Source organism: Triturus cristatus, chromosome 3_1 (genome assembly GCF_964204655.1).
Source record: "Triturus cristatus chromosome 3_1, aTriCri1.1, whole genome shotgun sequence".
Classification (NCBI taxonomy): Eukaryota; Metazoa; Chordata; class Amphibia; order Caudata; family Salamandridae; genus Triturus; species Triturus cristatus.
In genome coordinates, this window is record NC_140583.1 from 863,899,188 (window position 1) to 863,927,151 (window position 27,964).

Here is a 27,964-nt window from a genome sequence, read left to right on the forward strand (position 1 = left end):
CTCATCGTGTCCATTTTGTCCGCGATGGTTGCGAATCCTTGCCGCACTTCCAGCAGAATTGAGTTTAGGTCCACTCCCGATGATGGTTGGTGTTCCGACTGTGATATTTCCGTCGCCACATCCTGTTCCGGCGAGTGCTGCTTCGTGGACTTCTTGCCTTTGAATGTCAGTCGCGGCTGGCGGGCATCCGTTTTCCCCATTTTGATTCTGCCTTCGGCGACGGCCGGCGACTCTGATTTGGGCACTATGTCAGCGCTGTGAAGGAATTAGGTGATGCCCAGTGCCTCCGCCTCCCCTCCTCCGCAATAATGCGCAGAACTGCTCTCCGTTGCTCCGCAGCTGTGAGACACGGGCCCTGCCAAGGGGCTATATTTAGATTAGGTATGTTGAATGTATATGTATGCAGGGAGGGGAATATAAGTGGAGGAAGCGATTGCCCCTAAAGTCGCAGTACGGTGCCTAGCAAAATTGCCGCCTTTCCGTCCGTGCTTTACAAACCGTGCCGCACCTGCTAATGGCCAAGGAATAGTATCTGCCAGCAGGCCTACAATGCGCACAGCACAGTGTTCATTTCCACTATAGTTATTCGTTTCCGCTGCAGGGACCTCTGATGTCAGCAGGAATATTTTTCGTGGCGCTCTTCTTTTGTGTTTTGTCCCGTTTTGTACCGTGTTCCCTTCCCACCAGGTTTGGTGCATATGTTAGGAGCCTGGGGCAATGGTGAGATTCATTCACACTTCAGGAGCATTACCCCACTCTGAATCCTGCTGTATGGCACACAATCAGTCGTCTCTCCTAGTTGTTACTTCCCGCTGGCTGTGCCGAAGATCTGCGTACTTCTCTGTGGGAACCAGCATCCAACGCCTGAATACAAGACTGGCGGATATATTTGGGCCCCCTTGCCGCTCTGGTACGCGGGCCGCAGCGCCCTACTTTGAACGCAGTGCACAGTCCTCGCGCTCCTCCGGGCAATGTGCGCCTTCACCGCTACTTCGTTGCCACCCGTACTACTGCCTCCTGCAGCCCGGCCCCACAGCGGTGCGCCTCCCTTCCTTGTATGTTGGTGCGGTTATCTCTGTCAGCTCTCTGCTGGCACCCTGCCGCATGAAACTGTCACCAGGCGTTTTCCGTCATAGGGAGGTCTTCCCGCCTCGTGGGAGCCTCGGCCCTCGAGTACTGCGCTCCACCTCTCAACTGCTCCAGAAGTCGCGGCCGGCACCTTGGGCAATGTCGTCACTTCTCGATTCCGAGCGCCAGACAGCTCCCCCGTCGCCAGTCACTGCACCGCTGCATGCCTGAATGCTTACGGGATATATTGCCTGCATTTTGTATTTCTCCGCATCGGAAACAGAATTAATAACGGATTATGAAACCGGACTGCGGGAGCCTCACAAAGTGGTGGCCATTCCGCTCGTGCGCCACCTAGCGCCCCCCCAAGAATCCTCTCTCCCTTGTACTAAGGTCAGGGCCACTGAATTTATAAGATTTTGTGGCCTTGGCCTTTTCCGCATGACTATGGATTTGCAAAATGTGCCACATAATCCATAATCTGCTGTATAATCTGCAGATTTTAACCCCCCAAGAATTGCTTATAGCTTGAATGGATCAAAAGTTACTAAAACCAGCACTACACATATTGCCGAGAAGTGGAAGACCCTTTGCAAAAGTTGACTGGTCACCTTTCTGTTGCTAATTGATGTATTTTGGTGTTAAATTGGTACAAATGAGGTGAGACATTTGTCTAGGCAGTGTTAGCATGTTTGAAAATGACAATAAAATAAAGTGATATCATCACAAAATGTGCCACATTATGCCGCATACCTTGCTTTTTCTTGCAGTATGATTCAACCCTGCCACATAATTTGGTCATCTCCTGCCACATAATTCCAGTGGCCCGGACTATGGCGCGAGGTAGAGGTGGGCAAGCCAACAAATTAACAGGGACAGCTGTGCCATGGGTCGGCTCTGACTCTTAAGAGCCTGTACACGAGCGGAACCTTGAAATATGTGGCATGTCAATCATGCAACACAGATCATGTTAGAATATGGTAAAACGACTTCAAAATTCAACAAATTAAAAAATGGCAGCACCTCACATTGCTACATCAGATTATGTGAAAAGTGTTTATTAAAGTGAGAATTTTTAAACAAACTTAGATGACAATGCTATTTGTGATCTAAAAGATAAGTCAGGGGTCATGTGTACCCTATATGTGGCCTAATTTATACTTACAAACGGTTTCAAGTTTGAATTAAATAATGTTTAAGTTTATTATTGCGCGGTAAATAAAAACTATTGCAAACAATTAAAACACTAGAAAGCATGAAATAACAGAACAATGCCAAGAACAGCTAAAACACTAAAAAACATTAATTACAGTACACTTTCAAATACACCATAGTCACAATTTGCCGTATGTGCGGTACCTGTAATACCATGTAATCGTTCTTATGAAGCATACCCTGCACAGATAAGCTTTTGACACGTTTCGAAATTCTGACACAGTTTTCTAGGTAGGATTCCTATTATGTTGTGTAGGAGCTCAGCCATGACCAGATAGCGGTCCATATGTCAAGCTGCTTTAAAATGATGCCAGCTCCTTGCCAAACTGGACGTTTTGTTTTTGTTTTAAACTGCAAAAAATGCAGTGACGCTTTGGTACAAGGAGTGCAAGAACAGTTGCCAAAGTCCAAATGAAGTGCATAATAAGGCTGGTTCCCCTAGCCTACGTATCCCCTGTACCAATAAATTATTTACCCTAGTGTCTACGTTCAGGGGGATAAGCAAGGATCAGGGCTGGTCTATACGGATGACAAATTAAATGATTATTAGCAGCTAGGTGTAGTCTGGGTAGTTTATTCAGTGGCTGCCAGGCCGTTGTCTGTGTAAACGTTTGGCCTGCCTTCGTGTGCGAATTCCTCTTTGACTAAAAAATATATTTTTTTAAAGTACTCTCCAGTTACAGATGGAGCAACTTTATAGGTTGTTAAAACAAACACAAGAGTTGTTCTGTGCAGTCAAAACTCACGTATTTGAAGGTGAATTTATATGTGATTAACAAAAAGGAGGATAATTTGTTAAAACGTATTTGGCCACTCTTTAAGGTGAAAGTTTCACTTTTTTCAGTTTTATAAAGCAAACTCGGCTGGAAAGTATTGGAGCACTTCACCGGAGCATGGACACTGGAACCGGTTTCCCCATTTCCAAAGTCAGCAGCACTGGCCGTAATGCCACATCTTCACCCTCTCATTGCGGTGTGAAACCCAATCACACGTGTTTTGTTTCAAGAGGCAATGGGTCTCTTGAAACACTCTGCTCTTAAATCAAAGAAGAAGTCCCTTTGTCATTTAATGGATTTACTGGACCTCCTGGTGGGCTGTTTGCCACGAAAAGGGAAGTTTTCACCCTTCCCATTTGTTATGTCGTTTGGCCCTGGGAGCGGCAAGCGTGCTCCCAGAGTGTGTCTGGGCACTGCAAGAAGCAAGCTGCTCGCGCGCAGGCGCGGAGCATACTGGGAACATAGGGCACAGTCAGGGCGAAAACCCACCAAGACATGTCTCGCCGGGGCTCACGTGACTCAATTAGTACGGGTCTCGCAGGATGGGAACGCTATGACCACAATACTGCCTTTGTCAATGTTGTGAGCATAGGAGGAAGCCGTCGAGAGCACCCCACAACCATGAGTGTGTACACTTGGAGCAGACCACGGCGAGCGGTCCTTATCAAAATGACCGCCAGCAGGGCTTTAAGAGGGATGAAAAAACGGTGGGGGGGGGGGGGGGGGGGGGGGGGGTTCTCTCAAAGGTGCGTGGTCAATGTAATTAAGGGTGTGGCTTAAAACACATGAGCTAAAAATCTGTGCTTAGCACAGTGTGCCGACCTACGTGTATTTTGCTGTTTCTGTCATTGCATCCAGATATATGATACAAGAAGTAACATTACACCTACAACAAGTCAGGAGGACTATTGGCTTCGTCAATGGTTGTTAGTTGCATAGAGTAAATAAGCAGGAACTATGGCTTGTATATAATATTGAAAAAGCTTCCACTTAAAGCCCTGGTGACACCACTACAATGGTGCTGCTTCTGAGTTTCAAAAAGAGAAGTGGCAATTTGCAGTGTGCCTATTCAATAGGGCCCCCTCACTCGCAACAGCGCTCGGAGTCTTGTGTTTTAAAAAACAGACACATGGGAGATGTAACAAGCAAGGATTTCCCTTCCTCTACAACGCTCACCTGGCATGACGTCATGCCATAACTTCTACACTAGTGAGAAGTGAGCAGTGTGAGCATGCGCACGCCCATGTGCCTGCTGTCATTGCAGTCCGGAAAAAACGGACAGCCTGTACCAGAGCACAAAACAGAGTCCGATAGAGACCCGTTTCGAGGCCCCCTTTAAAAAACTACTGGTGCTCAGACCCGGCCCACTTAAAGCCCTGACCGCCAGCATCAACTCCGTGCAGTATCGGGTAGAGGAGCCGAGTGCAAGCTACAATAGTGTGCTGCTCCCGTTTGAGGGCCCACCCCCCGAAGCCACCGAGAAGGAAAAGATAACTGACTAGACTCATTCACACTCCACACCGAAGGAGTACATGCAGCACGGAAGGTGGGCCCAAAAATGGGCAGGTACGGAGTACCAGAGCTTTTTTTTATTTTGAAAGGGAGAGTACGGCACTTCTCAGAAACAAGCAGGCACTCTAGTAAAGAGTACCTGCACTTCTATTTTCCCATTTCAAGTACTGGGGGTTGGTGAGAGTCACAGGACAACGGGATGGCTACATGGGACAATGCCAATTCCCCTTATCAAGCGTGACCATACTGGGGATATTATAGGGGTGCTGGGAGAGGCCCAAGAGCTGGATCAACATGCGTCTTTGTGTCCGCCGCAACTGGATGCCAGAAACACGGCACACCCCACCCACTGATAAGAAGGACGTCTCGGTCAACGCTCACTGGTAGCGAGGGGCAGAGGTGGGCACTTTGGGGCTCTTACGATCGCGTTTGCTTGGCTCGATGGCCCCCACCATGATGGCGGCCACTATCAAAACACTATGGGGAGCCCAAGAAACTCCTCGATTCAATATACAGCAGGAGCACACAGTCCTGCTTTTCACAAATTTTGGCCTGTACTCTATGTGGGCCGCAACTACCACCGCCCCTTCTCTCCCATCAAAGATAAATGCTTATTTTGTTTGCTCCCACCCGATAGCTATGACCTAAGCATCCATGCCAGACAACTCCCCCGCGCTTGACCTTCTCAGAGCGTGGCCACTTGTGCCTGGGCTTCCTCTCCAATTCAATGGCCACCTGGACAGCACTGAAAGACAACTCACTAGCCTGAGGTGCATTAATACCCATTGGTCAAAGGCAAAAGCACCCAAAATCACATCTATGCATGAAATACACTCACAATGAGGAGGCACACGGACTTCACTGCAGGCCTTAACCCCACCCAACCCAATGCTCAGATGGATGATGCTGATCCCACGTTGTAGGCCTGAGTCCTCCATCAATAATTCAGAAAAGAGATATCTGGATGGAAACAAGACATCTGAAAAGCAACCTCAAACCTGGATCACCACACCCAGTGAACCAAAACACGTCTGGACAAGTCAAAATGATCTTTCCACCACCTCCAATGAGCAAATACGGATTGTCATGTATGTTGTCCTCCCATGCAACACATTAATGGGATATCGCAGATCAGATAGATGACACTGAAAATTGATCCTGGAGATATAATATCAGCATCAGGGGCATCCTGTCCAAGATCACCAACAAAGACCTGGAGACCTATGTACCAGAACTCTTTAAATGGATCTTGCAAGATACAACCTTGGAGACCATATAATTGGACCACATGCATCAAGACTTCTCTGCACTCGAACGGTAATATAAGCTGCCCCCAGATGTCCTTACAGGAGTATATTTCTTCCAAGAAAAGGAAGCCATCATGGCTGCAACTCGCAAGCAAGGACAATTGCCGTTCAAAGGCGACACATTATCCATCTTTCAAGATGTTCCCTCTTATACTCTTGCATGTTGTAGGGACTTCAAAAGATGTCACAGCAGGCTTATGGCAAGAGAGCATCCCATATCGCTGGGGGACCCTATTCTGCTTTCTCTTTACTTACAATGGCTCACCACATGCAGTCTAAGAACTACAGGAGGCCAAAGGAATCCGGAGTCTCATAGACGACCCTGCTAACCAGTAAGGCCGTTTTCACATTAAATGCCAGTTTACGATGAGATATTCATGTATGTTTCTAAGCACTCGTTTGTTTATATTCATTGTAGATTTCCCCTGAAGAAGGGTGCTTTGCACACCCGAAATGCATTGGGAATAATCTTGTTTTGAACATCAAGCATTTGAAACCTTCTAGTTTGCAACTTTTCCTTATTCCATGAATTTTCTTCTGAATAAAGAAGGAGTGGAGAATTTTGATTTTTGTCGTTTTCAGCAATAATGTTTCTTTGAAGCATATCATTTCATGATTGGTGTCATTGATGTATGTGTAAAAATGTTTTCTACTGTCCAGATTATTGTATAAGTAATTTGTGAATACTCATTCGAGTACCCCCGGTTGTGCTTACTTTGTCCAGAACTACCTGGTCCTGGTTTATTTGCTTCTTTTGAATTGGTGGTTAGGTGGAACCACCTCAAAGCGAGCACACCAACTTTCGTAAGTTTATGTATACGATGTTTTATTTGATACCTTGATCACAGAGTGCACTACAGCTGTCACCACATAACCCTGCTAACCAGTCGGCATCCGAGTTGTGCTGGCCTGAGAATGTCCGGGGAGCTTGGTGTACCCCTATTTTAAATAAAACCATTAAAGAGCGCAGATGTCAGAAATTATTACAGGACAGGGAAAAGCAGCCTGCCTCCTCAGAAGAAGACTGACCAGAGGACATGGCAGATCTCCTTCACTACACAACATCAATCACCGCGAGAGGCGGTTTCTTGAAAATACCACTCCCATGCGGACGTCCTAGGAACTGAACACTGTTTGCTCCAATTGCATCCATACGTGGAGGTGGCTCTCGTGCCCCCCATTTCCCCACCGTTGAGAATCAGCACATTGGCTAATTTTAGGAGCACTGAACTTATCTCTGGAGCTAGCCCCACACTGCTCCGGATAACTAATTACTTCTTTTTAGTGAGCTGGTGTCCCTGCAAACTCTATTTATTCTTTGTTTATTTTATGTCTAAGTTTTTGTTCATATTATTGCAATTTCAGTCTGGTTACATTCATTTTTCTGCACTTAGTTTTCCTATTCAATACACAGATCGGCCCTAGAACCACTGAGCCAAATCTGGTGTGGGTCCACTGGACAAATCCCTCGCTCATGCCCTTCCTGATTCAACCCAGCCTAGCCTCACCTTCGGTAGAGGAGGAGATGGAACACCATCTGAGTGAGGCATGCCCGATTCAACCCAGCCTAGCCTCACCTTCAGTAGGGGAGGGGATGGGATGCCATCTGAAAAAAGGCATGTCCCAGCTAACAATATTCTCATTGAATATGCAAGGCCTCAATTCTCTGATTAAAAGGCATGCGTTGTTACAGTAGCTACAGGTGAAAGAAGTCGATATCGCAGTTTTACAACAGTCCTACTTGCTGAACAGAGATGTAGGACACTTGAGGTCCTTTTTCGTTGCCATTTCAATTCCATGCCACACACACGACTAAAACAAGAGGGGTGGAGATTATTAGACTTTGATCTAGTGTCCAAAAGCAAAGACACGGAAAGCAGATACATACGGTTACAGGGAAAGTTCGGGACTATAACAGTCAAACTTCTTTCCCTTTAGGCACCAAAGGGAAGGAACAAATTCTACATGAATTTCATGCCCAAACTGGTACACTTAATTTTAGGCAGGGATTTCAATGCCATCCTACATACAACATGAGGCCGTTCTCCACTACGATACACTGTCCCACCCCTCCTGCATTCCTACTGCGGGGCATAGTAGACCTCGATCTGGTGCCAAAACGTGTCCCTATTAGCTGGAATGGAACAGCCTCCCCCGAGCCCTAAAAATATTTTGTGGGCAAACAAGTTTGGAAAGGCATAACATGGCTTCAAACGACCCTCATCAAACCCAAACAATAATAAGTTCACACTTGAAAACAAGACATGGGAAGAACAATTTTAGATGAGACTACGGTAGAAAGCTGCAAAGACATCAATCTGCGACCATTACAAAGAAAAGCTGTTAACCTAGTGGTACATATCCCCCACCCTCCTACATACTATGCATATTTTTTCCATATGTAATGGGAAGGCCTGGGGTGCAGACAGAGTTCTGACATAATGAAAGGAAATCTGATCATACATTAAGCCAGGCGCGCAACACCCATTGGGCTCACCGGGCTTCAGCCCCCCCGTCATGTGTGTCAGCCCGGCTGAGACAGCTTCGCGTGCTGGCGTCCGTCTAATTGCAGCCGGACCCGAGTACTTCACAGGTCTTTAAAAGACCATTTAGTCGTTAATGAGGCATTTGTTGCGTTTTCGCCCCTTCTTACAGCCAATCTGCCTATGGCTGGAAGACATAGCCGCCCCCCCCCCCCCCGAAATCTTTTTCAGCCCCCCCCCCGAAATTTGGTTCTAGTTGCCCGCCTGCATTAAGCACATACCGGCATTATATTGCCATTAGAACCACTGGTGGTACTCCTTGGGGACTCTGGAGAAAACAGGGTGTTCCCAACTCACTTTCCCATAAGAAAACTCATATCACACTTGCTAGTTGCAGCCAGGATGTCCCTTGCAACCAACCCTCCTCCCCCCAACCACCACAGCTATGGTGGGTTAAGGTTTGGAAAGTATTTGCCATAGAAAAGCTCTCTGTGATTATTCATTACAGATTGCACAAATTTGATTGCATAAGGCTAGCCCTTAAAACATATATGAAATGTGTCAGAACAGGGCATATTCACTCCATCACTGCCCCAGAATTAATATGCACTGCCGGTCTTAATATCTTGTCGTCATCCCCGACAGCCACCTCAGACTCTGGCTGACCCGCTTTGGTACAGGGGAGGTTATGATTAACAGGTATTGACTCATGCCTAAAGTTGTTGAATCTATAACCTAAAGTTGTGTATCAAGTATATTGGGTACGGTATGATCAATCTTGCTGTAATTTAATGTATGATCTATTTTTATGTGCAGAACACAAATTCTAAAAAGTGTTTTTATATATTTTTTTTAAATCAATTTTTTGCTAATTTTGTCCAACTATTATGAAGTTAATAAAATGGGCTTAAATCAAGCCTTTGACAATCTCAGGATGTTGAATACCTTTTCTTTCTTTAGGTTAATGATCTCCCTACCACAACAGATCTCATGACTGCCTCTTCGTTCATTCAGGACATAGCGGATGTTCTTGTAGTTGCTTGTGTTGCAAAATCCTTGTCATCTCCGGGATCAGCATGGTGCCAAGTCACAATTACCTACAACCTCTCACCTTTCAAAGGGAAAAACTACAGTCTCCTGGAACAAATTGTAAGGCATCTCTCATCCATAATAGATGGTTCTTGAGGAAAAGGATTTCTACCTTTGGGTAAAATAACGAAGCAAATGGATGCAAATCTTTAAGACGGAGGACAAAGAATCAGCCATTGTGTTGTAAATGACCAAGCTTTTATGGCATAATTATGTCCCAAGATAGTTGGGAAAATTATATCAAGGAAAAATCCCATAAACACCAAGAAAACCAAGACTTTTGTACTGCATCAGTTAAAAGAGGGTTGTGATACAGGTTCCAGCCATCAAAATGAAGCAGAAACAAGCATTAGCAAAGCCAAAAGATCGGTGTTGGCTGCCTGAAGTTTGACTTTGTCACTACTTGTTTTTCCATCATTTTTGTTAAATGTTCTTGTTTGGGGACCTGCCTGCCCATGCCAATATGAAAAAACATTGCGAAAAGCAAAATATATATATTTAGTCTGAAAAAGCACACATTGCCAAAGTAGTCCCTGGCACTGAAGGACACTACTTTGTGTGCGGATGTATTCCTTGTTAAAGAGCAGAAAACAATCACTCGCTGTTAAGTTAGCCAATGGCTGAAGTGGGATAGTTCACTGCACTTTGTTGTATGCTGTAGTGGACGGAAGAAAAATGTGAATGGCACAATAGCAGACCAATGGATGAAGTAGGCAGACTGAAAGCCCCTAGGAGTATATCATACATATAGTTTTATTGCAATCAAAAAGTATTAATGCCCGACCTAAAACTGGAACCTAGTGGGGGAGACGTCAAGAAGTAGTAAAAAGGTGGGGCTCAGGAACAGCAAGGCTGAATGGGGTCTGTCTCCATTTGCTTCAAACATTTAAAACTACGGGCACAGCTTTCATTCGGGCAATATTTTTGTAAGTTGGATATGGAAGAGAACAAAGAAAGCATATGAATGCTAGACATTAACACAATGCATGCAAAACCAATGGAGGTATATTTGCAGAAATTCAGTCAAAGAACAAGGACAGTGAAAAAGGCGAAATGGAGAACACTATAAACACAGGTAAAGAGTCACAGGCAAATGTTCCAGGTTCAATTAGTTTGGCAAAATACAATGACTGGTCCCACATCAAGGAAACAGTTATTCGTTTCTACAGAGTCAAATATTTAAGGGAGTTAAGGCCATCCTCAGGCTTGTGGACATCGTAGTAAAATCACTGACGAGTTCAGAACATAGCACAAACGCTGCAACATGTTAAGAAATAGGTTTTAAAAATTGGCAGGTGTGCCAATCAAGCCTGCCATTACGTCTACACAGCTTGCATGCAGATGCATTATGTTCAGAGAAAAGCGATTCTGTGCCTTTGTAAAGATATTGAAATGCCAAGCTCATATGAAAGCAGTTCATGCGTTGTACCCAATTGTGCTGCCTAATTGGTCTGCTCCCTGTCGCGTGAACTTCCTGTGAGGACTCTCGTTGCAGGTGTAACAGTGCTCTAAGGAGTTTAGAATTATGAATAGCTAGTGGAATTCTTTTTACCTGAGACGACCAATCTAGGCAACTAACGACACGATGTTTCGACCACCGTTCATCAAAAAACTGTCTGTTGAGAGACAGTCTTGCTCCTGCTTGAATCTCTCTACAAAACAAGATGAACAGCTTGTGATGCATTTTGCAAAAGCCAAACATTCAGAATATAATACAATTTGGTATCGACCTGGTAACCTTACCCCTCCTTTTCTTCTAAATCTTTGCCACTGTAGTCAAAGAAGATGTTGATTTGTTCAGACAGAGCTCGCTCAACAATTCTGGTGGAATGATCAAAGAAGCATAAAAACTCCTCCGTGTGCAAAATCTGCTGCTTTTCTTCTTCTGTCAGCTCATGAGGTGGAACTGAAAAACAGATTGGAATGGCTGTAACTAGTACACAACAAGACTCTTCAGAAATATCTCAAATTGGCGCACAATATTTAGCGGTGTATCAGCAGCACACTTATTATGACAAGGTATGATTTATTTTCCTAAAAATGTTTTCTTTATTGCAAAGAAAAGATATGTATCACTGCACACTCGTGAATTAAGTTCTTTTCACAAATACATCTCAACTCAGATTAAGAACCTGGTAGTTTTTATATCAGCAACAGCAAGGGAGCACAAAATGTGAAACTAAATGAAAAAAGGCAAAGAGCCTGCGCAAACTGACTCTATTTAAATTGCCAAGGCTCTCGGGCAGCACCGCCATTTTCATGCTCACTGTTTTAGCCCAGCCCTCTGAGCTAGTCTCATTCCCTCAGTGCCAGGTCCGCTCTTGAGTCAGCCCACCTCTAGTCCAGTCTGCCTTCTTAGCTTGTCATTCACACTCCGCCTACTCTCTCACAGAATCTCATTTCAGCTTTACAGCTAGTACAGCCCACTTGGCATGCTCTGTTCAACTTTTCTCTCCCTCAAACGCCTGCCCAATTGTATTCTTGCCTATTCTCATTCTGTACCCCCTCCGTCTAGCCTGCTGTTATGCAAAGTCAGTATTCCCCTCTTAACAGACTCATCTTCTTTCCACCCCTTCCTTCCTGAAAACTCCTCCTTCTCCCCTGTATAGTCATCTGGTGAAGTCCACCAACTCTACTTGCCAATTTGACGTAGCAAGCCTCTTATCCAGGCACCCATCTCTACACCACTAAGCCTTTCCTCTCCCATTTGGTCTCTCCCCCTAGTCTACCTCCTTCAACCTCTCCAACCTCTGCTAGCCAAGACTCCTTCCACTTCCAGCTCCACTTTCTTAGTGTGGTGACATGCCCAATCATTCTCTGAAGTGGATGTGACTTCATACTTTCAAAGCTGCTAAGTGCTCCAATGTTATGGTGTGACATGTTTAGCCGTGGCTTTTTAATCAATAGCCATTTGTATGATGGGGCTAACAGACCTATGCAGATTTTGGGTGAACAGAAAACCCCAACGGCCACAATGAAAAAAGCTATTGAATGACAAGCATGAGTGTCACATGCAACATGATTGCTTGGAAGCTAGAGGGGGGTGAGATCCTGCATTACACCAAACCCTCCACCCCTCCGGTAAGTGTAGTGGAGTCACTCTTTCTCGCACAATATTAGGAAATGGGATCCTTACTGTAGACCCTCCTTTCACCAAAGGGATGGTCGGGGGACCCCAATCAGTTCAAGTCAACGTCAATCAACATTTCTTCATCAGCTGTAACTAAAGCTTTGTCTGTTCAATAATCACTGCCTGGGATCAAGGAGGAGCAGAGAGGGGAAGCTGATGCCTCAGACAGTATGAACTGTAGAGCTTTATGGGATAGCTTTATTAGTTTGCATCAAACATTCAATACTTTCCAGGCTTGACGTCCTTACTGTTCACTTCAAGCCTTCGGATGAAGCACCAGCTGCAAATTAGGGCTAAGTAGAGACTACTGTCTCTCACTTTCATAACTGACCCATAAAATTAATGCCGCCAATTTAAATTAGAAGCCCTGTCCTGTACCCACACCACGTTATAAGATGTTATATATATATATATATATATATATATATATATATATATATATATATATATATATATATATATATGAGAAAAATAAAGTATTTAAAAAAGGCACTGGAAACTTCTATAAGGAGTTTGGCTGAAATGAGCGAACACATCCCTTCTGCAGCCAAGCAACCACTAGAGGCTTTCTACTCAATGGATATCATCAGTGAAAAATATCTAGACACACTTTCTTCACAAACGGAGAAAGAAATTAAAGAAATAGTAAATTGAATGCTTAAATGCACATTTGGAATAATAAAAGCCGACAAAAGCATTAATAGAACTGTTGATTAAAGAGAAGAAAGAGACAGGCAGTATTCTTTTGGAACAGAGTGAAAAGGATGTCAGAAGAGAGCGGAACAACTAAGTGGGGATGAGCTTCAATGCTCAGACGCATAAGACAACAGAGTGGGGTTGAGCAAAAGGAGCGAAACAGCTTGGAGCTAAAAAGTAGACTTAAAACTGTGACTGAAGGAGTAGACCGAAACAGGTAAAACTGGGTAAAGAGGAGCTAGACCACAAACGCATTTAAGGGGGATACAAAGAAAATAGAAAACAGTTTGAGAAGGAAAAGCAAGCCAGTGAAGATATACCACTGTAAGAGGGAGTGTTTTTTGCAGGAAGGAAAAGGAAAAGAAGACAGATGGAATACTAACAGAAAGACTGAATAGATGCTAATATGGGAGCAGGAGTTGCAGAAGGTAAGAACAAGGAAGGTGAGAAAGGTTAAAAGAATGGAAAGGAGAATTTTAGTGGAGTGAAATGTCAGTGAAAGAATTTTACAGAAATTAAGTTGAAAATGATGGGCACAAGAGAGCAGAAATTAAAATTAATAAGTAGGTCATGGGTCACACCTTGACAGGAAGGAAGAAACGCTGAGGAAAATGGAACAGAGCGGAGGAGAGGAGATAAAAGCAGAGGATGGGCAAATAAGAGATTCCGAGTGTTAGTAGGGTTGTAATAAAGAGACAGTGAAGACATCCACTTTTTTCACAGAAGCGAGAGTTATATAGAGTGTCATTTAAGAAGCGTTCCTAATGGACATGGCAAACAACAAGAAAGTTGTCTCTATAAAAGTGGCAGAGTGCAGCAAATGAGGAAATAATAGAAGGAATGGGGTAGCGTGAACAGAAGAAAAAAAATATGGGCCAAGGACAAAAAAATTGAGGGACCCTCATAATTATGAGGCAGAGGAATTTTGACAAGTCCCAGTTGCAGAATAGGAGTAATTAGAAATAGGGTCTACAAGCCAAGGGAAGTAATGCTGTAAATCTGAAGTAAAGTAAGAGTAAAAGAAAGAATAGAATGATCAGCTGTATCAAAAATACCTAACAGATCGAAGACAAATGCCCCGTACCATGACAGTAGAACGATAGCAGGAGAGGGATTGTCTAATGTTGTTGGATTTGTATCCAGCAGGTCGCTTTATAACCCTGCAAGATGCAATAGATACGTTTGATTTGGGGGGTGGGGACAGGTTCTATAGTATGCTAAAATAGCGGCAACGACTTACCAGCTCTGGCCGTTGTACCCTGAGGGCCCAGAGCTCCCACAGACCTTGAGGATACTCCTCTCTATGGCAGGGGGGCATAAGATTATTACGCATGTATACTGCGCGCTCCGTGCGGACAGGTGACTGGGTCTGCTCCGGATAGAAGGGGTCTGGCACTGGGACAGTGTTGAGCACTTTGAGCATAAAGAATGGCCTAAAATACATGCAGCAGTACACAGGATAAAGGTAGCACACGGTTTGAATTAATTCAATATAACATAGTGCACATGACATATCTACCTTCAAGGGGGCTACGTACAATTTATCCTTCCAGGTCATCCAGCTGCCCTGGATGTGGCAATGCCCCAATATCAAGCTATATTGGGCCAGGATAATACAACACCTTGGGCAGGTGACGGGATGGACAGTGTTGTGTACTATTAAGCAGTGTGTGCTGGGCCTCCTCCCGATAACCCGAAGAGAAAGTTAAGTCATCGCTTTAATATGTTGAAGTTAATAGTTGCTAAGAGGCACATAGTGATCAGCTGGATCACTGCTAGGCCCCCTAGACTGGAGGACTGGCTCAGAGATTTGACTGAATGGACTGGAGCAGAGGAGGCACATATGTAGAGGGTCCGCAGAGATGACAGGATGATTTACAATCCTGGGGAGCTATGATACAAGCATTTTTAGAACCTTTTGGGGGAGATCGGACAGATGAGATGGACTGAGGGGCTGCGAAGGTGGATGAAAAGGGTGAGGAGTGGTACCCACCCCCCGAGGTGGCTTGAGTGAGGTGTGGCGGTCCATGGAGTCCGAAATTGGCCTGAGCTATAGATTGATGTCACCTTCCTATCTGGAAAGCGGTAGGCGAAAGGAAGCAGGGAGTTAGGGAACAGGTGGGCGGGTAAGGGGAGGATTGTTGGGTATGTTGAGGATCAAGATTGATTCTTTTATTTTCTACTGTTTCTAGTACTCCAAGGTAACACAGAATTTTACTCCACCTCTTTCCCTATAGGTACAGGATATTTATGATGATTTGTCTCTTTGTATTGAAAATGACTACTTTTTCTGCGAGCTGTACACTGGATCTGTGTCCGGGGGTAAGGTGGAAATATGACTATTTTTGGCCATATACTAGTGCATTGTATATGTGAGAAATGTATGATGGCATAGGTGTGTAATGATCCTTGAGGAGGATCCCAGCTTTTTCTTTGCACTTTGAAATGCCAATAAAGAAATATTTTTTTTTTAAACTGTGAGATATAAGAAAATAAGATTCCTTAGTGAGACAAGATGAATAAAAAGAATTAATAACATTAATAAGAGCAGTTTCAGTGGACAGGGCAGAATGTCAGCCTAGTTGCAGCAGACAGAGGACAGAATTAGAATTCAAACAGAATGGTTCTCCACCACACGTTTGTAGAGTCAAAGGGGATTAAAACTATAGCGCAAATATTAAAATGGGATCATAAACAAAGGGCAAAGATTGTTTAAGTAAAGAAAAGATATAAGCAAACACGAAAAGATGAGAAGAGATACTTAGAGGGGGAAGAAGACCAAATAAGGGATCCGGTAAAGACACCAAATAAGAATAAACAAAAAGAATTGAGAATAAAAGGGGAGCCGCAGTTGTTTTAGCCTTATCTGTGCAGTTAATGAGATTAGACTCAAGATCAACAGAGAAGGAAAAAGAAGAGCCACAAATAGAGAATGGTTCATTGGAAAGGAAGAGGGTAAAAATAAAGACTAATACACTTCATCAATTCTTGAGGTAAAGAAAGAGGCAAAATCAGAAGCATTCACAAAATAGAGGGAAGCAGGCTCATGAGTAGGACGGAGGAGCTTGATTGGGTAGACACGAGCTATCTTGTGTTGCTAATAATGTTGCTTAGCTTGCATAACTTAAGGATTGGAGAGCAATGAAGTAGGCACAGAGTGCTAAATTCAAATAGAAGTCTGGGGTTGTCCTATAAATTCTGTGCTGTGCAAAGAATAATGTGAATGGCAGCAAGTAAACAGTATGATGTGTTTAGGGGTGCAGTTAGCTGGAATGGGTGATGGAAGGGACATGATGCAAGTGATTCCAAGTGAATGAGATATCGACGGAGAGGAAAGAATAAACATCTGAATGTAATGACAGAACAGATCCCAAGAAGGAAGGGAACAGAGAATTGAAGGAACCAGACAAGAGGTGACAGGTGAGTGTGAGATTCCAAGGAAATATATATAGAATAGATGGTATCGGAAGGGGAGTGGAAATAGAAAAGGAGGAAAACAAGATCCAGCTAGGAGTCAAAGTAAAGAGATGGCAATGTGAATGGCTGAATCCAGGGATATGGAAGGGATGAGTAAATGACTAAAGGTTACAATTAAATTCACATAAAATGCGAGACAAAGATAAGTAAGAAGACAACTAGTTCAGTAAAGGGTCGGGATTGTCACAAATGAGTGCTTGGGGCTGGGAGAATGATAAATAGTTAAGGAAAGGTAGAGAGGCATCAATGTGATACTCAAAGGAAGGGTATCTAAGGAGTGGAGGGGGAAATTAGAGTGTCAGTAGGGGTGATAAAGACTAGTTGAACCCTGAATATCAGAAGACGGGAGCAAGGTGAGACATTATGGACTAATTAAACATCTACACAAGGAAGTGCGAAAAGCAAAACAAGAGGGTGTGGAACATTGGGCACAGAGACAAAGCCTGGCCTTGCAGCTGGAAAGACAGGACAATGTAGAGTTTGCCCTTTATATGGTGGTCCTAGAATGGAGAAGTAAAGGAAGAAAGGATTGGAGCTGGTCTGACCTGCTGGATGCTGAAGGCCACATCAGCTGGGATTGAAGAAAACTGCAGCCTTATCATCTAGGAAGGCATTGGTAAGCATTTTGCATTTACCTTATCCTGATGCATGCATGGGGGTTGAGAAGCAAGACCTGGTGGATAGAGATCATGGCATCAAGGGGGCAGCAGGAGAAAGCAGTGTGTTGGGTAGGAATGGCAAGCAAATTGTTTGGTGGTTTTTCATTCTCTCCAGGTGCAGACCAAAGTGGGAAGTGTGAGTGCCTGATGTGCTTGATGGAGATGTAAAAGTTAGGTAGAGTCACAAATTACTGCAGCATCCCAGAGTTTTGACACAATGCTTTTACTTCATACCATCAGAGACACATTTTTCTATGTCACGACATATGGAGGGAAATGTGGCAAGAATACTTTCCCTGTGACCAAAAACAGACTGCATTGTGTATTCTAATTTCCTCCTCAGTAATGGCGCAGATAAGTGGTCAATGCCAGAATGTCATATTTGGGGGTTAAAGGCAAAAGAGTTTAGATCCTTGTTGATTGATCAGAAGTCACTGGAAGCATTCACACTACAATTTTAAACTCAGAAACCTACATAATACTAAGCCGAACAAGAAGGTTGCCATTTTACCCAATAAGTGCTACATCCAGGGAAGAACATGGGAACATTTTGTTCTCCGCTATGTTCCAGATAGCACTTGGGCAAAAACACCTAGATCCAGCTAGTTTAGATGTATCAATAATACTGGTCACCCTACTCACTCAAGGGTATGAAGTAGGTTTTATTTATTACAATTGAATACAGCCTTTCGGGTAGAATCATGGGTTCTAAAACATGATCATGGCGTGAATCAAGAGCTACTATATTTTGTGTACTGCAAGTTAGCAGTTTAACATGAGGAAAGGATTTCTAATTGGGAACATACATTATAAATACATGGCAGAAGCTTACACAGAATAATAGAGAGGTGTAAAATGTTAATTGGTGGGGGGAGCGGAACAAGTAACCTGATGAGATGGGCTAACTTAAAGAGATCGGGGTGATGCACGTCCAGCCATATTAAATTCAGTTTAATTGCAAATCTTTACAAATTTGTGAATGGTGTTTATAATACTGTAAATCCACGAACAAAAGCCATACACAGTTCAAAGTCACACAAACATCACAGATGAACAGGACAAACGTCAATGTCTTAACTCCTTTGATTTAGATGTTATGGGAAAGTGCTGAGAACTTCTGTACCTTCGCTTTCTTCCTCTTTTTTCACAGACAGTTCCTCCTCTGGTTCAGTGGTGGGTTTTGGTGCTGCTGGTTCTTCTTCTTCTTCATCTTCTGAAGCAAAATCCACAAATGTTATGTTTACAGGAATGGTCGTAAAAATCGGACAACATTATTAGATCCAATAATTATTATGTTTAGTAACCGAACAAAGACTTCAACTAATACAAGTCAACAAGAAATCATATTTTTCAAGAATTCTATCCAAAAAATGTACCCTATATGTTACATGATTGACAGTTGAAACAATACACATTCAGCTCCCAACAAATACAGTAGCCCAAGCAATAAAAAGAGTCAAGCTTTAAAATCAAGTTTCATTTCAACAGTTTTGATTCTACACATATTGTATTATTGATTGTTGTGGAAGAGCCTGTTTACAATAAGAGAAGATAGCAATTAAAAGGCATATTTCATTTTATGTGCGATGTTGGCAAGGAACTGAGAACATAGAACAGCACAGCTTTAAATGAAATTAAGCATGACCATGAACTCCCAGGGTGCACAACTCGGAAAACAAAAGACAAGTTTCTAACTAACCACATAACATTCAACTGTATCACAAGATATTCCATAAAACCATGCCGATGGTCATAAGGCTTGGACAGGAATACAAGCAAGTTCTTTTTCTCACCATTTTCAATATCAGGCATAGTAAACTATGCTCCTGAAAACGGTAAACTGTGGTAGATGCATGTGCAAAAAGAACAGATGACGGACGGAATGCTGAACAAATCAAACATTCACCCCTATTCACAGATCTGGGTTAAAGCCATACTTTTTTTGCACGCCATGCCATTCCAGTTTAGATCTAGCCATATGCAAATCAGTCTCGACTCTGCTCCCCAGTGTTTTCAAGTCTTCTTAAAGGGCCTGAATAAAGAACCAGAGTCCAATATTTGATTTCACTTTGATGCAAGTGACAGTAAAGAATTTGAAGGGGATTAAAAAGCCTGGGTCCACAAGGCAAGACCCTCAGCTGTTAGTATCTGTTAATTATTTGCAGATCTTGAAGCATGCAATGAGTGACTCCTCACTCCCGGAGTCTGGAAGCACGCGCACTGGCAGACAAAACAGGTCAGGTTTTTGCAACATCGACATTTCTTGTCAGCTCATCTGTCCTACCCCTCAATAACTGACCTTTACCCTGAAAGGACAGCTGGGTTGCATAGCAACTCCTCCTCAATTCTTCATGTATACACTACATTCCTTTACACCACCAACTCAGAGGACTCCAAGCAAACGTATATTGCTGCTGCTTGTACAACCTCACACGCAATGGGACTTCCTCTGTGGCCTGCATCATGTCCCACCAAGTGCCTACAACCTCAAAGACTTATTCTGTGCAGGCTAGATAAGGCAGGAATGCATAGTTTTCTTTTTGTCAAACTAGTTTAGCTCCTACCTACATTTATGGAAGAAAGGGCTACCAAATCATCCATTGGAGTACAAGGGTCTAACAATTTGCACAAAACATATCCTGGCAGACATCACACAGTTATAAGAGAAACCAATTATTATTATTTAAGAGAGTTTAGATACCCTGAGGTACAACTGTGTTTCATTAAGAGTTACTCAAAGTAGTGACTTGGGAGCTGCAAAATACACAGACTGCTAATGAGACACAATAAAGATTGTCTTGTCTTGGTACAGAGGTACTTGTGATTCACTCAACTCTTACGAGACATTCTATCCAAACTAATCACTTCATGTCCTCGATATTGATGCAATTAATCGATGTAACAAGATCAGGTATGATTATCTCGGAGAAAGATCATTTTGAGGCCATTTTTAGCGGGTAAGTTCCATTACACCATCTCTGATGACTAGTTAAAAGTATGAAAGGAGGTATTTAACTGGACAGGGCTGGCATCGCTGACTGTCCTCGTGAGAGTCTACAGAAATTATACGAATAATGACAAACATGCAGACTGGAAGTAAATGACAACTGGTCAACCAAAGTTTGATAAAAGCCTAAGATTACTACATGGTAACTATAATTACATAAGAAATTGTAAATGATGACAAATTATTACGTTTTGCTCCTCAACTGTGCAAAACCAAAGTTAAACAAAAAGTACAACTGATTTTGTCATTGTGTGAAAGCAATGGGAAAACTCCATAAGAGTAATAATTAAACTGTGGACCAGAGAAAAGGGAGACCCCTGTGACTAGAAAAGAGAAGCTGGGACTAGAATTAAGGGTCTCTTATAGCAGACATCTTTATTGGGGAATCTCATTTTAAAGGAGGTTAGCTATTAAAACTAATGTTATCAGTAGTATTTTGTAGCGTTTCATCTTTTGGGCATACCTTACATTTGCTGGGTTTTTCTGCATTTGTAAACAGTGTCAGTCTTCAACGAGAGAATGTCCTGTGAACTGCTTTTCACACTATCCCCTTTGAGTGGTCATGCGGCAATACTCACTTTAAGTCCTCACCCAGTGGTGTAATGGAACTTGAGGGGGGCCCCCTGCAAAGTACAGGGGAAGGGGCCCCCTCCGAACACACCTAGGAGCGCTCAGGCCATGGCATTGTGCTGAGGGGCCCTCCTGGAGCTGAGGGGCCCTCCTGGAGCTCAGGGCCCCTCACACTACGGGGGCCTTTCTTACCCCACTATCTTCAGCATCTGGAAACATACAGTTACTGGGAAATTGTGTGCTTTACAAGTTTAAATTTAATCAATTCGGTGGGGAGACTGCCGTGCGATCAGCGCCTGGCCACTATAGTGGCCATACCAAAAGAAGGGAAACCAAGGGATGCCTGCTCCTCGTATAGGCCGATCTCTCTGCTGAACGCAGAGCCGAAAATACTTGCTAAGACTCTTGCTAACAGGCTACACTCAGTCCTCCCCACGCTGGTCCATCCGGACCAATCCGGCTTCATGCCCCGTCGTAACACGGCGCTAAACATCCGCCTCCTGCACGGTGTATTGGGGAGGTGCCACATGATTCAGGAAGACACGGTGGTGGTGTCGCTTGACGCCACCATGGCATTCGACACCCTCGAATGGCCCTACATGATGGCAGTACTCCGCAAAATGGGCTTTGGCCCGCGCTTCATGGCTTGGGTCCGCCTCCTGTATTCGGAGCCCTTGGCCCAGGTGGTGGTCAACGGCAAGGTGTCTGAGGTGTTTGGTCTGGAGAGGGGTACCAGACAGGGATGCCCGCTCTTCCCTCTCCTGTTTGCGCTCTCTCTTGAGCCGCTGGCGTCGTGGATCCGGCAAGACAGCTGCCTCACAGGGCTGCGGTGGACGGACGGTTGGGAGGACAAAATATCGCTTTATGCCGACGATATCCTCCTTTACCTCTCCCAACCACGGAGATCTATACTGGCGGCGATGGATATCTTTGTCAGTTTTGGGAAGAACTCGGGGTTCTGCATCAACTGGGCTAAATCCGTCCTCTATGTCCTCCATGGCGGCCCTCCCAGGCTTCCTGACAGCTGTCCGCTTGCTGTGGCGGAGGAAGGCTTTAGATACCTCAGAGTGTTTGTCACGCTGGATAAGAATCTCCGGTTTGAAAAGAATCTCTTGCCGCCGCTCCAGTGTGACTCAACCTCGTGGCAGCGGCTGCCGTTGTCACTGCTGGGCCGTGCGGCCCTCTTCAAAATGATGGCGCTCCCTAGATTTCTATATGCTCTCCAAAACCATCCAGATTTGGTGCCTGCCTCCTACTTTGCGGCTGTGGAGGCGGCGCAGCGGACCCTCTTGTGGTTGGGCGCACCTAGAATAGCGCTGCGAAAACTCACGCTGGGATGGTACGACGGGGGGATAGCCCTCCCGGATATCCGCAAGTACTATTGGGCCGCTCACCTCTCGGCGATCAATCAAGGGACGTACTGTGACGGGAATGACCCGGGTTACGGGATGGATAGATGGTTGCTCCCGGGGGGGGGATTATGAGGTTGCGCTGTACTCCAGACCGGGCAGGCTTCACCTCACGGGGCCAACGAAGCACTCGGTGCAAATATGGCACGCCGCGCACCGTACATTGGGCTGGTCCAACACATTGACCCTGGCCACACCCCTGTGGGCATCGGAGAGATTGGGTAGCCTGCGACACACAAAAGGGTTCCGTAGCTGGGATCTTATCGGGATCTCCCGGGTGGGGGACCTTTGGGGGCCGGAGGGGGTCAGATCCTTTGCTTACCTCCAGGGGACTTATGACATGGCGCCCACGGAATATTTTAGATACCTACAGGTCCGACACTCCCTCCGAGCTAACATCCCCCCGGGGACTCGGCCCCCGCGGGCCTCCCCGCTTGAGGACAGGTTGCTAGATGGGCACATGCCGGAGCATGCCATTTCGCTCACATACAAAAAACTGATCAACAACCCCCCTGATCCCCTCGACTCCCTGAAAGAGAAGTGGGTGGCAGATGGACTTGAGATTGACGACGAGGAGTGGGTCACCGCTCTGGCGTCTCCAAGGGAGGTGGCGATATCGGTTAGACTCCGACTGGTACAGCTTAAAATATTGCACGGAATATATGTTTCTTGCACCAGGCTACAGGCGCTGGGGGGGTTTGGGGGGGGGTGAACTGTGCCGGCGGGGGTGTGGGGAGAGTGACTCCTTCTTCTATATCTTGTGGGAATGCCCAGGGGTGCAGCGGTACTGGTGGCGAGTTGTGTCCTGCATGAGTGAGGTGTGGGAGACTGACCTTCGCACAGAGGCTAAGAGGTGTCTGCTTAACATTTGGGAACCCACATACTTGTCCCAACGAGTGAGACTTTGGGTCACGCTTGGGCAAATGGTCGCAAAACGAAACATAGCCCGTCTGTGGGGTGCACCGACTCTGCCGAAACTGGTGGACTGGCAAAAAGATATGGACTGGTGTATGCTGCAGGAGAAGTCGGTATATACGGCACGAGGGTGCCCCAGAAAGTGGGGGGAGGTGTGGTCGCTCTGGAACACCTACAGAGGGGACATAGTTGAGCCTCCGCAGGCTCGCCGGTTCGGCCTGGAGATCGCGGACGGAACCTAGGCTGTTGTCCGTACTCAAGTATATAAAGTCTAGTCTTGCACCTGTCTCTGTATGTTGCCGGTGCTGTGGCGCCCCTGATGTTAGGGTGAAACGATTTGTCTTGTGTGACCTTGTTATGTTTTTAAAAAACAATAAAAAGATTTACAAAAAAAAAAAAAAATCAATTATTAGAACATTGGAATAAGGGGTGCTCCATTGAAAATAAAGGAGTGCTCCGGGCTTCTAATAGCCAGTAGAAGCCTGGAGTATCAATATTCCAATGTTTAACAAAGGCTTCACGGAGTCCGAGGCGAATTCAACCCCCCTCAGGCTCTGTGAGGCTTTTGTTTTACAAATTAGAACATTCTGCCCTATAGAGGTGGAATGTTCTAATAGCTTGAGAGCCCATCGCAGAGGACACTACTGGCCATTAAATGCCTGCTTCCTGGTTTAAGGCCCTGGAGTGGGCTATAGCAGCCTGTAGACTCTGCATAGAAAATACGGAATGTCCTCAGAGAAACCTACCTGAAGCAGAAAAAATTATATGACTTTGAGAAAAGCAGAAGATGCTATTCTTAAGCACTGCAGTAAAAAGAACATGGGACATGGGCAGCATTGGAGGAAGATTTGAAGAACAGAAAAGGCAAAAAACAATCCTTTTCTGTAAGATGGAAAAGGTAGCACCAGCCAGACAACCATGTCCTGCAAGTGACAGCACCCGTGATGAAGCAAAATCTCAATGTCAGAAATACTGACTTATTTAGCCCACGTTAAATGTTACTCAAGCAAAAACAGTACATTCTGAAGTTGAGTAACCTCTGGCCAAATCCTCATCACAAGGATATGAAAACTGGAAATGTAGGGGCTTGTTCAAATTAGGATTGTGAGCTTGTCCATAGTGGCATATGTGATCCTGGTACGGACTACAATGCTAAGCTCTGCCTTGGCTCTGACACCAACGGCACTGTCAGACTACAAACGCAGGACATGAACACCATACGAGACACTGGAGATCTACAATTTTCAAGATCCTCTCCTATTCCCACAAAAGCAACAAAGAGCCCCAAATCCAAACTGGATTCAACAAAATTAATGTGAACAGTTTCCACCACCCTTTCTACTCCGGGTGATTTCAATGCAAATTCTCTTGCATACATCCATAACCCATACCTCTTTTTTGAAAAACACATCAACAAGAAAAAAAATTGAACATGGTACCAGCTCTTGCTCCTTAAGAAAGTGAAACCGGTCACTCCCCATTCCAAGGGTCGCTAGGAAGACGGGGCTACTGGTCCCTAATCAGGTTGCCCCCAGTATACAACATAACAGCATAATACAGGGCTGGACTTAGTTGCATCTAATGGTGCAGTGCTACTCCCTCCTCCTCCCTAGCACCCTCTACAGTTCCCAACGCTATACAGAGTAGGCAAGAAATAGGCTCGGTGCAGACAGCTTAAAGCAGCTACATTCATTAGCAGAGCTACTCCGTTCAATGTCTTTTTTCAAACCGAGATTAAAAAGTCTTTATGGTGGACTTGTCGGTCTGGGTCCATCCATTCAGACTGAGCCCCCACGTTTACCTGTTCTTTATTGGAAGTGCTCAAAGCCACAAAGCACTGGTTCTTTCTTTGCAAGGGCCATAGCAGCAGCCTTGTTTAGATTCGGAATAGTGGAGTGGACTTGGTGGGCAAGTGTGTGGTCATGTCAATCTTCGGCTGTACCTACCCTTGTGGCAGGATACATACCAGTGCCTGTACAGAGAAGTTGCAGCCTCTTGGCCATGTTTCTTCACGATTATGTCTCAGTAGCAGATGAAGCCTCCAGGCTTATTCTGGCTTTCTACTTATGCAGCAATGCAGCTTCAGTTTTCTCCACCGGCAAAAGCAGTACCAATGTGTTACGCCTGTGGTGGGCTGCCAGACAGGAATCGTTGGTCGGGTACAGCTGTGACATAGTTTACTTGGGAACAGCCCAGGCTGCCAGGGAACCCCTTTGTAACAGGTGTCACTCCTGGCTCGCTCTCATTGTTCATCAGCAGATTCTGGGTGCTCCACACACCTGGAACTGACTGGACATCTCCTGGACAGTTTCTCCTCCTGCAGGGCCAGGTACACTCATTCCTTCTGTCAACAGTCAGGCTTCTAGGCTCTTTAGGCAGACTTTCAACTATTCAAACAAAAAAGGTGCAGGACTCAGGAGGTGTTCTCTTACCCCGGGAGACTGTCTGGCAAACATCAGCCCTGAATAAAAAGCAGTTCTTCAATTATCTATGGAGAACTCCCTTCCTTGATCAATAGGAACTTGAGACTGGAAGAAAATGGGCTGGTTTGAATCCCACTTTTTGCATTTATTCCAAACAGAGAATGTGGGACCACTGTCTAAGGCTTCAAACCAGTCTCAGATGGTTCTCTTTCAAGGGTGAATTTCAGGCTTCTCTCTGGGCACAGCCTTTGGGCAAAGTGATGCCTCACACAACTGGTAGCAAGGGGCCTGGCTCCAAGCAAGAGTACCCAAGTCATAGGCACAAAGAAGAGTGAGCTTTCTGCCTCTGGCTGTCATCTTCCTGAAGCATAATAAGTGGCAAAAGGGCAGGCACTTCCTAGAAACGTCCTAACATTGAACAACAAAAACTGCAGTCATAATTCACACTCCCAATCCACCACCAAATGGCAGTACTCCAGAAGAACTAATAAGCAGTCATTTGCCAGCAAGGACTTTATGGAATTTCTAAAAGAAGCTCCGTCTCCATCCATCTTACTTCAGTGTCTGGGTCACTACCCTCTAGCACCAGGAAATACATTTATACTGTTTTGGGAAGCCATCCTCACCATTTTTCTTGTACCATGCTAAAGATGGGCATCCAAAACGAAGCTCACTGGCTTCAGTACTCAGACTCTTACAAGTCACACTACCATGGATTCGCTGCAAACGCACTGCACATACATGCAATGAGCATACGCATGGGATGTTGGCACCAGGTCCTGGATTTCACATAACAGCAGAACTTTAAATGAGAGGGGTCAATAGACCGCACTTTAACTATTAAGGATAAAAGGGTTTGACATGCTACAAATTAACAAAAAATTACCACCACTGCTTTCAGTGATGTACATATGGCATGGAAAGTAATCTGCTGCCTACTATGAGGGCACAATTGGTGCATCCCTCCAGGTCACAGAATAGATTCTGGACCATACACTGTCAGGGACAGGCTTGGCCTCCGCGCTCACACAAGCAGTGGTGGCCGTCATGGTTCGCGGGTAAGGGAGACTGGTGAGGGCATGCGAGGGGGGTAGGGTGGGGAACAGTAAAATAAAAATAATAATTAAAGAAACACCTTGCCGCGCCAGTCCTGCGTCTCTGCTCCTGCTCTCCAAGGCACAGGAAGCACAGAAAAGGCTCCCCTGACCAATCACATTGGTTTTGAACGTCCTGGTTCGACACTCAACCAGGGAATGGGGCCCTGGGCTTGTTCTCCACGCAGGCTGTAATGCAGCATGCATGGTGAATGGGAAAAGTGCCCGAGAGGGCCGACCAAACAGTCATTGCGCACTTAGGAGTGGGCAAACCACTCCTCCCCTGCCCTACTCCGAGACCAGAGCAGCCCTGCCCACCCGCCGGCCCGCAAAACAACAGAAAACAGAAAATAATAACTCAAAGTTATTATCGTTTTAAGTTTCCTTTGTAGTAGGGCGACGCTCCTCCGCCATAGCGGAGGAGCCGCCCCTGCACACAAGACTAGCGTGACGTCTGGGACAAAGTAAAAACTGAGGATACCAGTTTTACATACACTGGGACACCCTGTTTATGATGTAGGCAACATTCCTGCCCAAACATATTATCTCCCTGAAAGCGATTGAATGACAGGTTCAAGCTCTATTCCACTTCAATCTGGATGGTGGATACATCAGTAGTTAATTTAATTTGCAAATGAAATAAACAAATAATAAAATAAGCGGAAGAGCCGACATTTTAGCTCAACGGGGTGAGCTCACTTCTACCACTGGTGCTGCCCATTTCCACCTCTCAATGCTGGCTACAATACCTGATCCGAGTTGTGAGCAAGTCTACCTTCCTGGTGAGGGATTTGGGAGATTCTCTATTCTATTTTTGAAAAAATGTCACTAAGTACGGAAATGCCTTGTTTGTAGTAATGAACAGGCACGGTTAGAATTCATTTGGCCACTCAAACCCCTGGATAAGGGCCCTACTGCACCTGCTATACTAAGGAGAGCTACACTCCTCGTTCCATGTCTTCCTGCATTGCCGTTCCAAGTGATGTACTGGTTATCTGTCTAAGGAAGGTCTCCATTGTTGCTGTCTGTAAACAGTGATTCGGGTAAGTTAGCGTTTCCTAAAAAATTGAAGTAAATTTATAGATATTATATAAAACATGGCATAACGGATTCTTCATTTATGGTCACGGTAAG

At 44.9% G+C, this 27,964-nt stretch overlaps 1 protein-coding gene across 4 annotated transcripts in view; it reads right to left on the bottom strand.

The window, feature by feature from the left end:
• DYNC1I2 (dynein cytoplasmic 1 intermediate chain 2) overlaps nucleotides 1–27,964 on the bottom strand; it is a 338,688-nt gene that overhangs the window by 80,030 nt on the left and 230,694 nt on the right. For 2 of the 4 annotated variants that reach the window (XM_085645306.1, XM_085645304.1), the window contains 3 exons: nucleotides 18,536–18,622; nucleotides 11,194–11,356; nucleotides 11,003–11,102 (listed from right to left, as the gene is read on the bottom strand). In XM_085645306.1, coding sequence (XP_085501432.1) covers nucleotides 11,003–11,102; nucleotides 11,194–11,356; nucleotides 18,536–18,622 — 350 coding nt within the window. Of the gene's footprint in view, nucleotides 1–11,002; nucleotides 11,103–11,193; nucleotides 11,357–18,535; nucleotides 18,626–27,964 lie in introns of all 4 variants that reach the window. The other 2 variants (XM_085645305.1, XM_085645303.1) reach the window with 1 other exon arrangement.